Below are 13,712 nucleotides of genomic sequence, written 5' to 3' on the forward strand. Positions count from 1 at the left end.
GCTACAAAAGTCACACTGTGTTCATTCAGCTTAGACATCACCATCATCCAAGTCAGGTAAATTGTAGGTAAGAGTGAGCTACAACTCACTTGACTTGCTGCTAACAGGCATTGATGTCCAAAGAGGAAAGAATGCAGCAAAGTTGTCAGAGCCCAGTCTGAAATTACAGCTGAAAAAAATTAACCCATAAGATAAGTGCATAACTCTGGAACAGATTTTCATACAAGTTAAGGAATTTGCAGTGTAAAATGTCTTTTACTGTCTTAAGTGCTGATATAAGAAAAGAAACCTTAAAGTGTTTAATGTACTTGGAGAATAGGAATAAAAAGTCTACAGAACTTTATTCATGCTGTATAACTTGAAACAACAATCTTTCTCTTTAATATAAGGTTCATTTTAGTATGATTTTTAAATGTAATGCTTAACAACAGCTGAATTGTCTTGTATTAAGCTTGATTTTCTTTGCTGCTTTTTACTGTAATCATATATGCTCTTTTTGCCAAGAAAAAATATTAAATAACCACGTATGATTTTCCTTTTGAAAGAAAATTCCTAGGGAAAGGAAATAGGAACTAAATTTTCCAATCTAAAATAGAGTTTAAACTGCCTTTCATTTACTTTCCTCCCCTTTGAGATGCCAGAAGTGATTTCCTCTTGAAGCTGACTTCCTTTCTGGAAATGATTTTCGTCTCCAACCATGTTGAAACTCTTTTCTCAGTAACTCATTCCAACTAACTTGCATTTTTCTCTCATTTGCTACTGCATCTGAATAGATCTTCTGACGGTAAGTAATTACATCTAAGTTTCCCTTCGACTTTTCTATTTCAGTTCTTTTTTGCCTCCTTATCAGCCAGCCAAGAGGAACAGACAAAGCACTATTGGTGTCCTCTGCAAGAGAACACTGATAGGGGGCTGGCTGCAAATTGACGTGGCATGGAAAATCTCTGCTAACTTGTAGCAGCTTGTATGTTTCTGTAAGATCAAGCCCACTCTTGCTGAGCTCGTAGTTTGAAGTCCTTATGTAATCAAATTTTGTATGTAAAAATTAATAGCAAATGCCTTCACTTTCTAATTTTGGAGATGAAATTTTTGTATTTTTATATTTATGGCTAGTACTAAACAAAATCCAAGGCAGTTAGTTTGTTACTTTTTTTTTCCAGCGAGTACAACAGATCTTGCTGCTTCCTCTCCCTTTCCTGCAACTTAATTCTTTGCAGATTTTGCCATGGGGTGTGGACTGAGAAAGCTAGAAGACCCAGATGATAGCAGCCCTGGAAAAATATTTTCTACATTGAAGAGACCACAAGTTGAAACAAAGACAGACTCTGCTTATGAATATGTATTACTGGATTTTACTTTAGAAGGTATTTTTCTTCTATTTTTATCTTAAGGTTTTTTCCAAAATGGGGAACTATATTTTATTTTTTAATTTTTAATAAAATAAGATAAAATGAAGTTCTGATACTTTATCAAATGTAACTAGTACAGAGTTTTATTGCAAAATATTAAGAGTAAGGGACTCAGTTGGAATAAACTATAATTGAAATAGTTGTGTTTATAACAAAAAAGGAACAATTACACAATTGCCTAGATTAAGGAAACTGAACAAAAAGATTGTTTGTAAGATTTTCCTAGCTTCCTATGAGTCAGATTCTTTCATCCTTACTTTGAGTAACACTTGCCTGAGTTCAGTGAAATTGCTCACAGAACAAAGTACTACTCGGAATGAATAGGGATCACAGAATCTGGCCCCAAATTACTAATTTTTTTTTTAACGTATTTAACTCCCTTAAGAAGAGTGTTATATTTCTTGTTAGTTTGTGTAGAAATAGCTGTTTACATGCTACAAGGAAGTAGATTTTTAGGCTATTGGCAGAAACATTAGGAAGAGTGTTTGAGACCGGACCCTGAGTCTAATTTTAAATACCATTTTTCCAAACATCTTTGTACCTGCTAAATGGTCTTTTAAAATTGTAACTAAAATAAATTTAAAACTTGTGTGCACAGTTAGAGGCAGACAGTGATCTGTGGGGAACTTCCTCAGGGTGTCCCATCTCTAAACAGTAACTCCATGTTCCAGAAAGCTGAAAACACAAATAAACAAGCCCAGATGGCTACCCTCCGAGAACAGACAGCTCTGTTGTGGAGTCATTTTGTACAATTTCACATTTTTATAAGTAACATTTTTTGCTAAAAGTTGATAGTAGAGATTTAAAATAAGTGACCTGATAAATCCAAAGAGTTGAAAGAAGAGAACAGTGACTCTTATGTGACTTCATACAGCAACTGTTTAATAAATATAAACGTCTGACATTTATTGAATTTGCTGTTTGAATGCTCAAATTACATTAATATGCATAAAACAGAAACATTAGTCTTGATGACTAACAAAACTGCATGAATGACTTACTGATGAATAGAAAACATAATACTACTAAATTTTAGTATTTGACATCTAATGGTATTTTGAGCTTCCATTATAATAAAGATGAGTTGCTTATTCATTTGGCCTGTGCAGGAAACAAAACTTCTTTGTTTTGAGAAGTAGAAATAACGTACTCTGAGACTAAAGCTGGGTTCTCTAGTACATAAATTAATGACCTACTGGTGAATCACTATGAATCTGAAGGATAGTAGAATGTATTCTCTTTAAAATTAACTGTTTTATTTTCTTAAATATACATTGTGTTCTAAATACTATATTTTTACTTAAGTAAAATGTTATGAAAGTGAATGGAAGGAATTTGTTGTAAAGAAGATTGTTGCTTTCAGTGTTAAAAACACATGTACATATTTGGAGTGGAGGGAAAAGATGACCTTTGTATCATTGGGATGACCAGTGTCGTATTTCAAAAGAATTATGGCCACATTTTTCAAGCCATGGAGCATAATTGTTAGGCTTTTGAATCCTTCTTTAACTATTTGATTAAAAATGGTTTAATAGAGATGCTGAATACCTCTAGCTTCACTGAGAATTCCAGGTCCTTGATAGCATTGAAAAAGAAATCACTTTTACTTAGTTGCTTAAAAATTGGTTTAGGAGTCTAACTTAAAGGCACTTTGATTTGAAAATGTGGACCTATATATAAAACAGTGTTGGCTGAATATGTACTTTTATTCCAATATTCCTTTTCTTTTGAGTTTCTTCTCTACAAAGCTATGTTTCTGTATGCCCACATTATCTCAATACACACCTGCCCCCACTCTGTCTGTCTTGGATGCTCTGGAATTATAGTGAATTTTGCTTAATAAAATTTAGGGATTGATTTAAGGATGTTGTTGAACCTGTACTTTTTATACTTGATGTAAACTACTCAATTCTATTTGACCATATTAGTTGTACCAAGTCCCTTGAGTTCATGAGCTTTAGTTGGAGCTCAGTTAAACTTTGAGCAAAATGAATGTCACCCTTTCATCAAGCTAAATGTGCTGTCTCCATAGCATTCTCACTCTCCACTGGTCTGGGGAGCAAAATCATCCTCAGCATCAGTATGTCGTACGTGATGGAGTGAGATTCTGGTCCTAAGTAGTAGTATTAACATCTTAATTATATATGGCTACAGAAAGATTATATATATCCTGAGATGGACGTGTGCAAGAGTTATGCTAAAAGAAACAGAAAGAAGGACCTACCAGGAAGAGTCTTACAGGCCCCTAATTTTCTGCCAAGCCCTGGCACTGGTTATGGCAGCTAAGGGCTGCTCTAACCTAAACCAGCTAGCTTGGATCCCCAAAAGAATATAAACCACCTGAACATACCCAGAACATGCTTTTGCCTCTCCTCCTCCTCCTCATTCCCCATAAGTCCTACAGGAGAATACCAGGAGAATCCTTAAGTAGGGAGAAAAGGCAAATTTTCATTTTCTTAGAACAGAAGAGAGAATTTCTTCAATGTATTTATTAAGGGTCCATTCCTTATTCCAGATTTTACCATCAGACCTAAGAGGCATCTCTAAGATAAGCAGCCTATCCTACAAGATAAGGATAACTTATTTTTGATGCTCAACTTTAAACATTTATTGGGAGAGAACTGAAGTTCTCCCAATGCAGTGTTTTATGCTTACTTCACTTTTCTGTTTTATTTGGAAAAAAAGAAGAGCCTGTGCCTGTGTTTTTTTTATCTTGTTGTATGTTGAAATTATATACAATATGATGCTCCTGTCACTTTGAATATATATAAAAAGTGACAGGACCATAATATATATTCTATTTTATTTATATATACACATACACACACATTTTAAACATATACTTTTATACACACAAACACTGTGTGTGTGTGTGTGTGTGTGTGTGTGTGTGTGTGTGTGTGTGTGTGGAGATATATATGTATATCTATAGATAGATAGATAGATAGATAGATATAGACACTGTGTATAAACATATGTGTATATATATATATACACACTATAAAAGTATATGTATAAAAGGTATGTGTGTATATATACACATACATGCGTGCACACATATATATATATATGTATATGTATGTACGTGAGTGTGCGTGTGGAATTTGATATTTCGAAAAATGCTAGCAAATTTCGAAGCTGAGCAAACTGAATACAGATATAATTTGTAACTGTGTGGATCACCTGTTGTGAGAGAACCCGAGAGGATAAAACTGTTGTTTAAAATCTGCAAGAGTTGTGACATTTGGCTCTATGTGTAATAGTCAAATGATGATCATGTTTCACATGCACTTGTTTCTATGGGGGAGGTATGTTATAGGAGCTATGCTGTGCTGCTTGTTCAGTAGATATTAACATGTCCATTGGATTCATTATGAAGTGTATGCTTGGAGGAAGCTATTACTAGTCTTGTTCACTTAGGATGGATTTCTGTTTTCCTTTGTGTTGATTTCTATTTCTCTAAGTGGAACATAGATGGTATTTTTGTCACAAACACAAGTTGTGATTATATTTTCCCTGCAGTGCGAGTGTATAAGTGTGCACACACAGACTGAACATACACAGTAGGTGACATACTGGCTGAGCATCTATGCAACTATGTACATGTGAATATGAGCCTGTCCCCCAGGAAACAGTATGGGTAGAAGAGGAAGACATCTGTACTTGTGTGTGTGTCATGAAAATGTAGTCACATAAACCATGGCTAATGGAAGTTAAACTCCAAGGGAGGACCCTCTCATGTTTTAGATCCAATAAGTGAGTGGTTACCCAGGAAGCCAGAGACCTAAGTTCTAAGCCCCCCTTTTCTCAAGGGTTTTGAACATGCACGGACTTCTTAGCATAGTGCTTTAACCACCACACAACAGGTTAGGTATTATCCAATAGGAACCCCTACCTCTTGGATTTTATCAGTGTATAAAATGAATGGAGAACAGTGCAGCGCAGAAGTTTGTGCCCCATGTTGAAACCCAAGGCACCATCCATTTCAAAGAGCCACACATCTTCTTGCTTAGGGATGTCAAACTCACTTCAGGCCAGATCCAGACTAGGGGACTTACTTCCAGTTGGATCTGGCATGGTGCGTAGGGCAGTGGCAGTGGGACCAACGGGCATGATAGCAAGGAAACCAGGATCAGCAGGGAAAATGGCAGAACAGCATGACCAGCAGCAGTTAGGGCAAGCAGTGGCCCAGTCCTCACTTGCCCTCTCACTGTCGATGGCTGTGTCCACTAGGGCCAAGAGGCCGTAGATCAGGGGCAGGAAATTATTTTGCGTGAAGGGCTGCTCACCGAGTTTTGGCAAGCCATTGAGGGCCGCAAGGGTAGCCCCACCCCTTGACACGTGCCCCACCCCCTTATTGTCATCTTGGGACTGGAAGTCTCACCCCCTAACCCTGACCTTTGCCACCAGAAGTCTCTCCCCTTGTCCCCAGAACCATGCCTTTCAGCAAGGGGGTTTGCCATCTTGGAACCAGAAAAATACCAAATTATATTCTAAAAATCAAACATACTACAACAGTCATTTAATTTCATATCAAAAATATTTTTGTCCTGATTGATATATGTGTGTGGAGTGTACATAGAGCTATTAGTATAATATCTTAAAGTTAGGTCTTACTCTTGTATATCGTGGGAGGGCATGGGTGGGTGGGTATAGGTTTGTGAGGGGTGGATAGGCATGTGGGTGTGGGTATGTGTGTGGTGTTTGTGGGAGGATGGATAGCCTTGGGGGGTGTGGATGTGGGGTGGGGGAGCATGGGGCTTGTGGGGAGCTGTGAGTGAGTGGGGAGAGGGTTTGCCCACAGCTCCACCCCCCACAGCTGCCAGCGCTCCTCCAAGCCTGGGCTCCAGGCTCCTGCTGCTCCTGGCCCTGAGGCACTGGTGCAGGCCCCATGCTCCTGCTCACCACCATTTCCCCCTCCCGTCTGTCACTGCTGCCCTTCTCATGCCACTTGCCTGTTTACCCCCACCCTCCCCCCCTGCTCGCTGCTCTGGCACTATGTCTCAGCTGCAAGGTCAAGACTGTAGGATGCAGCAGGAACTGGACCGGCCCAGCTGGAACCATATGGACCCAGCTGAGAATTGCTGGGGCCACGCCAGTTCCTGCTAAGTCCCGCGGCCCGGCCCTGCTGCTTGGAACCATATGGTGGCGGAGAGGTGGCAGCTGCGGGCAGGAAAGCAAGGAAACGCTGTGGTGGGGGAGTGGCAACGAGCGGGTACTCGGAGCATAATGACAGCTAGGCAGGAGCATGGGGGCCCACGCTGGTGCACCAGGGCCAAGGTTGGGGTGCGGGCCAGCAGAGGCTCTATGGATCCAGGCTGGGCGTTGCCAGCATGGAGAGGGGAAAGCCAGCCCAGGCCCCTTGCTCCTGCCACACCCCATGGGCCCCTGCCGGCGCTGGCCCCAGGGCACCAGTGTGGGCCCCGTGCTCCTGCCCAGCTGCTGCTGTGTGTTCTGCACACCCACTCACTGCCCCTTGCCCCGCTTTCCACAGCCATTTCCCTGCTCCCCCGCACCTGCCGGCCACTCCAGCACCACATGGTTCCCGGCTGTATTACTGAGACTGCAGGAGCCGGCCCGGCCCAGCCCTGAGGACTGGGGTGATTGCTCACAGTCCCTCCCCTTCCTCCGTCCCCTGCTTCTTATCTGAGTTTCCTTCCGGCACAGGGAGGTAGGAACAGCCCCAGGGTCCCAGGCAAGAAGCCTCTGCTAGGCACAGGCTTCCAGCTGGGTGTGAAGGGTGGAGAGGATGGGGGTGGGGTGAGGCCAGGCTGAACTTGCTGCCGCAGCTGCTTAATCCTGCTGCCGGTTCCCCCTGGGTCCCACTGTTGCTGTCTCCTGTCATTTTTGACAGCTAGCCAGGGACAGATAAATATTTTCTAAAATTTTAGAGGCCCTGCGGGCTGGATGTTTTGTCCACCCCTGCCCTAGATGCTGCAGCAGACCATGACTCACCACTTCCATTAAGCAGCTCCGCAGTCTAGGTCTGGCCCACAGGCCTTAGTTGTGACACTCCTGCTCTAACTTGTTCTCTCCCTCTCTTAGCTGCCCAGGTGGCCAGCTTCAAAAAGAGTGCTAGAGAAGGGACTGGATAATGCCTAAACTGCAGTGTGGTCAATAAAGTACTATGCTTGGGATTTAGGGCAGTACAGATTAAAATCAGCTCTGAGACCTAGAACTGAGGTTTCCAGCTTTCTGAACAAGTGCCACCATTCAATTACTGAGACTAAGAAGTGCAAGTGTTCTTCTCTGGGTTCTAATACCCATTAGTCATGACTTTCTGGCCATCTGTATGTTCCTAAGTTAGAGACACAGATCCAGAATGGGCATGCATATGTAGCTGCCTGCACCTGCCTGATCAGGTGTAGCCTACTGTGTACACTCGGTCTACATGCACTCACTTGCATGTTGACATTGCAGGTGTAATAGAACTGCAGCTATAAATAAGTGGCAAAAATGCCTCTTAGCAGCTATAAAACTTCCAGTTACTTGAACAAAGGACAACAGAATTCTATCCACTTGGCAAAATTGCATCAGCTAATTTATCAAAGTGGAGAGGGGAATAGAGAGAGGTCCCTCTTTCCCTTCCCCCTACCTTTGCAGTCAGATGCTATTGAATCTTTTGTATGTTCTAATAGTGAACTGTAAGCTCTAGCCAGATAACATAAATAACCCATGCCCATACCCCTACAGGAGAGAAGAGGAATGGTATAATTCCTATTGGGAGTATCTTATGTTTTAGTTTACAGGTGTATATTCTTTCATCAGAAATGACTCCAAGTCATCATATGTGAGACTGCGTGTTGCTTCTGCTTAGAGACAAGAACATACCCGTCTTGTCAGGAAGCCTCCGAAGGCTTGTCTTGTGCCAGTAATATTCTTACAGGATAGAGCACACGGCATCCTCTGCTTTACCCCAAGAATGTAGTGATATGCAATAATACTTAGTATTGACATAGTACTTTTATTTTTCAAAGCACTATACAATATTAACTAATAAGTCTTACAGACCTTGTAATGTGCATATATCAATATTATTAACCCTATTTTACAAAGGGGTCTGGGTATGGAGAACTTTAAACCTTACAAACCACACTGCAAATCAGTTCCAGAGACAAGATTCAACATCAGGAATTCCAAGCTAATCCATTAGATCCAATGAAGTGGTATGTTTTTATCACGTTTGAAATGCGTGTGTGTTCATGTGTGTATGTGTGCACCTGCAAGAATATGAGATATGGAAATGTAAGTGCATTCTGTGACTCAATGCACCTTCAATAAATCCCTTTACATCTGGGGAAAAACATGCTGTCACCAGTGGCGCACTTCTGTTTTCCTGAAGTATAAAGGATGAGGGCAACAGAGAAGATGAGGGGGGCTGAATAAACCCATAAAGAACGTATTTTCAGAATGGTGAGTGGAATTTTTGTCCTGGCACTTTTTATGTACTTTTTTCTTTATATATAGAGGCCGATTATAAAGTCAGTGGGAGAGTAAGTTCTTTTCAATGTTTAAGTCTTTTTTGCTTGCTTGAAAAGAAGCAAGAGAATCCTGAAGCAGTTCTCTAAAGAGTGGTTTTTAAAATCCTAAAAATAATCAACACTTATTTAATTTCAAGTTAAAACATCCATTGACGCTATTGAACAACATTATTATTTCTTTTTCTTCCTCCAGAAAAGGGAATGTAAAAAGAACTGTTATAATTCTTGGAAGAACTTGGGAACTTGTAGCAGTTGTTATTATTGGGAGTCTGTCAAATTTCCATAAAAAATAACTTCCCAAAAAGTCCACAGTTGTGAAAAAGAATAGAAAATTTGATATTGACAACAGCATAGGGCAATGTGAGAAGTGTTTCTTCCATATTTATTTATTTGTGTGATGGATATTTGTGTGATTGATATGCCACCCTTCTCAACAAAGGCTTAGGGCAGCTTATAACAAGAGAAACAGAAACTTAAAAAGGCAACTAGAATAAATAAAATAACATCATTAAACAGATGCCCACCAAATAACATTTCCACTTAGTTTTGGTTGCTAAATGCCTGCCCAAACAGAAAGCTCTTGCTGCATTTCCAAAAGACATCTAGACTTGGGTTCTAGCAGGCCTCAAGAGGGAGGGAGTTCCAGAGCTAAGGAGCAACTGTTGAGAATGACCTCCCATGTGTTTTTTGCCAAGCGGACTTTGTATATTGATGGTACTTGCAGGAGCTTGATGTTGGTTGACCTTAGGGATCATGATGGGGCACAGGGGAGAAGGCACTCCTTTAGGTACATAATGCCCGGGATGTTTAGGGCTTTATAGGTCAAAGCTAGCACCTTGAATTGTGCCCGAAAAGCTACTGGTAAGCCAGTACAGATTCCAGAGCACTGGAGTAATGTGGTCCTGGCAACCCACCTGCCTTACGTGACCCTCCATGTTCTGGCAGCCCTACATAGAGCACATTACAGTAGTCTAGCTTTGAGGTGCCAAAGGCATGAATGATGGTGGGTAGATCAGAATATGAAAGAAAGCGTTGCAGCCCTCCCACCAGATGGAGTTGGTGAAAGGTATTCCTAGCTAAGATCCAGGTGCAGCAGAGGATTCAGGACTCCCCAAGACTATGAACCTGAGTAACAAGGGGAGATTTAACTCCATCAGTGATAGGTGTCCCAGATGCCCTGAGCATCTGGTATGCCCGCCACCATCAGCTCTGTCTTGTCTGAATTCAATTTCAATTAGTTTATCTGTATCCAGTCCCCCACTGGAGTTGTTGGCTACAAAGGACCAACTCACAGGATCATCATAAAATTCTAGTTTATTAGACGGATGCAAAAGTCAGATCATAAACCTTGGGGCTGATCCCCTCAAACACACACATTCACATGCACACACAGTAGCTAGCTATGAACACTAAGCACCAATGTCAAGATATACCTATCCCCAAGCACTGGAGTCTGCCGTCAATGGCCAGTCAAGGCTTGTTTCAGTGCAATGTTGCTTCAGAAGGGGGTCGCTGGCTGGTCCTTCTGGCTGGGCAGGCAGGGTGCTGGTCAGGTCAAAGAGGGCACCATTGGGGGTCATTCTTCGCTGCCTTTTATCCCTCTCTGGCAGACTTTGGTGACTCCCCAATTTTCGGATTTACCTAATCCAGGGGCCGTTGACGTCGTGGGACGTCCCCCTTGGTGGTTGCTGGATGGCAGCTGTCAGCCCCAGGGGTCACGTCCGCAGGTACGTGCAGTCTCGGGAGTCCGTTGATGAAGTTTGATTAATTCACTGCTGTGATGAATAGGGCTCTGGGGGCGGTTGATTGTGGGGGGATGGTATTCAGTCCCAAGAGTCGGTCTTCGGCGTTGATTAGTTCCAACCAGGGCTTCTGTACCTTTAACAGTGACATTTCAGGGAGTTCCTGGTTCTGTATTGATCCTTTCCTGTCTTTAGTCTGTGGTTTTAATAGGTGTTAATTGCTGCTTGTTATCCTGTCTAGTTACTGTGTTATGCAATCAATCAAGATTAATTCAGGGACCCGCTCCATACAGAGAAGCCTTGGTTGGATTCCTGCCCTTGTTAACATTGTTACATGGTACAACTTGCTTTTAAACTTAAAGTACATTTGTTACAAAGTTAAAAAGCGTAGAATATAAAACATAAAAGGGTGAAATGCCATGGCACATACAACAAATAGACCAAATACAAAGGGTCGGGGGGGAACATACTGATGCAGAATACTATTTTATACCCATAAAAGCATCTACAAACTACATTTTTATTACAAGTACACCTTATAGTCTATAAAAATAATAATAATAATAATATAATAAAAGAAGAAGAGGGAGGAAGGAAGAAAAGGTAGAAAAGAGAAAGCATCCCCAAAAGGGAGCAAATACTGCAAAAGGGGCTTTTTGCCATATGGAGGGGCTTCACATTGGAGGGTGGGGACAGGCAAAAAATGGTTTCTTGCTACAGACTCAAGCACTGAGAAAGGGTCAGAACAGAAGGAGAAGCAGGGGTGGGTGTCATGAGCATGCTGAGGCACCTCATGCCAAATTTCCATACAACCTCACTTATCAGCCTTATATACATATTGAACAGGAGGAGAGACAAGCCAGAGCCCTAGAGGACCCCACAGGAAAAGTCCTGAGGTGCATATGTCCATCACCACTTTCTGGGGTCTCCCTGCTAGGAAAGAGTAGAATGAATTTAGAACTGTTCCGCAACTACTTCCCAGGTCATTAAATTGTTCTTTCAGAACCTCAACTGTATCAAAGGCTACAGAAAGATTGAGTAAGATCAGCAGGGCACAATTTCCCCTGTCAATCTCCAGGTGAAGATATTGACCAAGACCACTATCTCTGTACTAAACCCAGGACAAAGGCCACACTGACAGGGATCCAGGGATCCAGGAAACCAATGGCATCCAGGTGCTCTTGGAACTATTGGGTGACTAACCATTTGGTGACCTTTGCCAAAAAGGGGAGGTTGGAGACAGGACAAAGATGACTGGATGAGGAGTCAGCATCAGGTGGTGGCTTCTTAAGCATGGGCCAAATAACAGACTTGAGAGTGTTCGGTACTATTCCCTCCTGAAGGGAGACTTTGATAACCCCTGGCAGCAGTGGCAAACTTGTCACAGTAGACTGAAGTAGAATCGGGAATCTAGTTGATTTTCTGGTTTTCAAAGATGATGAGCACCCACAACTCCAGCTTAAGTTAATAAGAATAGCAAATACTAAAGTTCTCTGAAAATCGAGACGTGGGTTAGTAAGTTATATCTTACTGAGCTAGCAAAAAGCTGTGTTACTAGTTTCTATGTATAATCCCCACTAGTTTCAATGGGGCATTTTGCTCAAAAAGGGTTAACTAAATTTTCCAGTTGAATTAGCAAGGACCCAAAAGAGAAAACTTTGAATGATGCTGGACTTACTTTGGGAATTAAAGTGATAAGGACTATGTTGGTAAGGCCTTTGTTACAAACTACAAGAACATTGCACCATTTAATAAAAATGTGGCTTTTTAAATCTGTTCTTATTAAACCTGGGAAAACCTCTATCTGGACCCTCTTATTTTGATGCACATCGGACTTATTTCAGTTTAGTTTAATTTGATAAGGAATCTGTTTCTGCCAAACCAAAATAAGATGCTCTTAAACCTAAATGAAAGTGTTTATGCAGCATTTTGCAGCATTGTAACTGAATTGGCTCAAAATTGAATTAAGTTAAATGGTGCAACCCTCCTATGTAGGCAAGACAAAAATCTCACTTTAGGAATAGACTTTTTATTCTGTGTTCTCTTTTTGTCCTGTTTCTTTTTCATCTGTAAAATATAACAGCAGATAGAAATGAATACATAAATCGTATATATGAACTCATAACTCACTGGATTGAAAAAGCCAGGTACGACATGAAAGTATTGACAAAACAATTAAAGATTACAAAGTTCTTTCTATTTTGTAAAATAGGTAGGTTAATATCCACATTATTAGATCATTCCTAGCCTACTAGTCACCTGTTATATTTTGTATATCTTTGTAGCTGGGAATATAGTTTTAGTAAATATGAGGATTGGAATATGTTTAATTTATTTTATGTATAAAAATCTATACATGTGTATAATGTGCATATCTTCTATGATTTCAATGTCTTTAGCATCCCCAAATCCAGAAGTTATCAAAATCAGTTCAGTGTTGGATATAGCATCAAAAGTGGAAGAGTATTACATAAAAGGATATGTTGTAGGAGCCATTCATCCTATTATCCTGCCTACTGGACGAAGAAGGCATTTTCCTGCAAGCTATATGTATCGAGTGGTACTCTCACGACTCAAATTAAGGTAAGAATGTGTTAAGGGGAAAATAATTTGAATGAATTAATATAGAATGTATTGCTCCATTAAAATGTATTTATTTTAAACATTTGCTAATTGTTCAGCTTACCATGAAGCCCTTCCAAAACATTACAGGTAAATTAAATTACTACTTAATGTTTAGAATGGGGTTCAACCTGGCAGCTATGAGTTTGACAGTGGGGGGCTTTGCCCTGCCCATGCCACATATTAGCTGGGCAATAGGGAGCTTTGCCCATGCCAGAGTCAGCAGGCAGGGAGAAGCAATTGTGTCAGCAGCCAGGTCCTATCATCAGCTCACCTCAGACTCAAGCCACGGCATTCTGACCTATCACCACAAAAAGGTTGTTGACTGCTGGTCTTGAAGACAGCTTGGGTGTGGAATGGGTCACATGCTCAGGACTGCCGTAAGCTATAGTTGCCTATTTGCCGAGCATGGCACACATACAAGGCTTTTTTGCAGCAATGGTTCTGGTCTCAGCAGG

The 13,712-nt window shown here is 41.1% G+C and overlaps 1 protein-coding gene across 3 annotated transcripts in view; it reads left to right on the forward strand.

Annotated features, from left to right (window-relative positions):
- The first annotated feature begins 686 nt into the window (after window positions 1–686).
- Window positions 687–13,712, forward strand: part of RFTN2 (raftlin family member 2) — a 77,097-nt gene continuing 64,071 nt past the window's right edge. For 2 of the 3 annotated variants that reach the window (XM_014525598.2, XM_014525600.2), the window contains exons 1-3: window positions 687–784; window positions 1,161–1,364; window positions 13,032–13,215. In XM_014525598.2, the coding sequence (XP_014381084.1) occupies window positions 1,226–1,364; window positions 13,032–13,215 (323 nt within the window). In that variant the 5' untranslated portion in view covers window positions 687–784; window positions 1,161–1,225. The remainder of the gene's footprint in view (window positions 785–1,160; window positions 1,365–13,031; window positions 13,216–13,712) is intronic. The other variant, XM_006035468.3, reaches the window with a different exon arrangement.

The sequence above is a fragment of the Alligator sinensis genome, unplaced genomic scaffold (genome assembly GCF_000455745.1).
Source record: "Alligator sinensis unplaced genomic scaffold, ASM45574v1 scaffold1229_1, whole genome shotgun sequence".
In the NCBI taxonomy this organism is placed as follows: domain Eukaryota; kingdom Metazoa; phylum Chordata; order Crocodylia; family Alligatoridae; genus Alligator; species Alligator sinensis.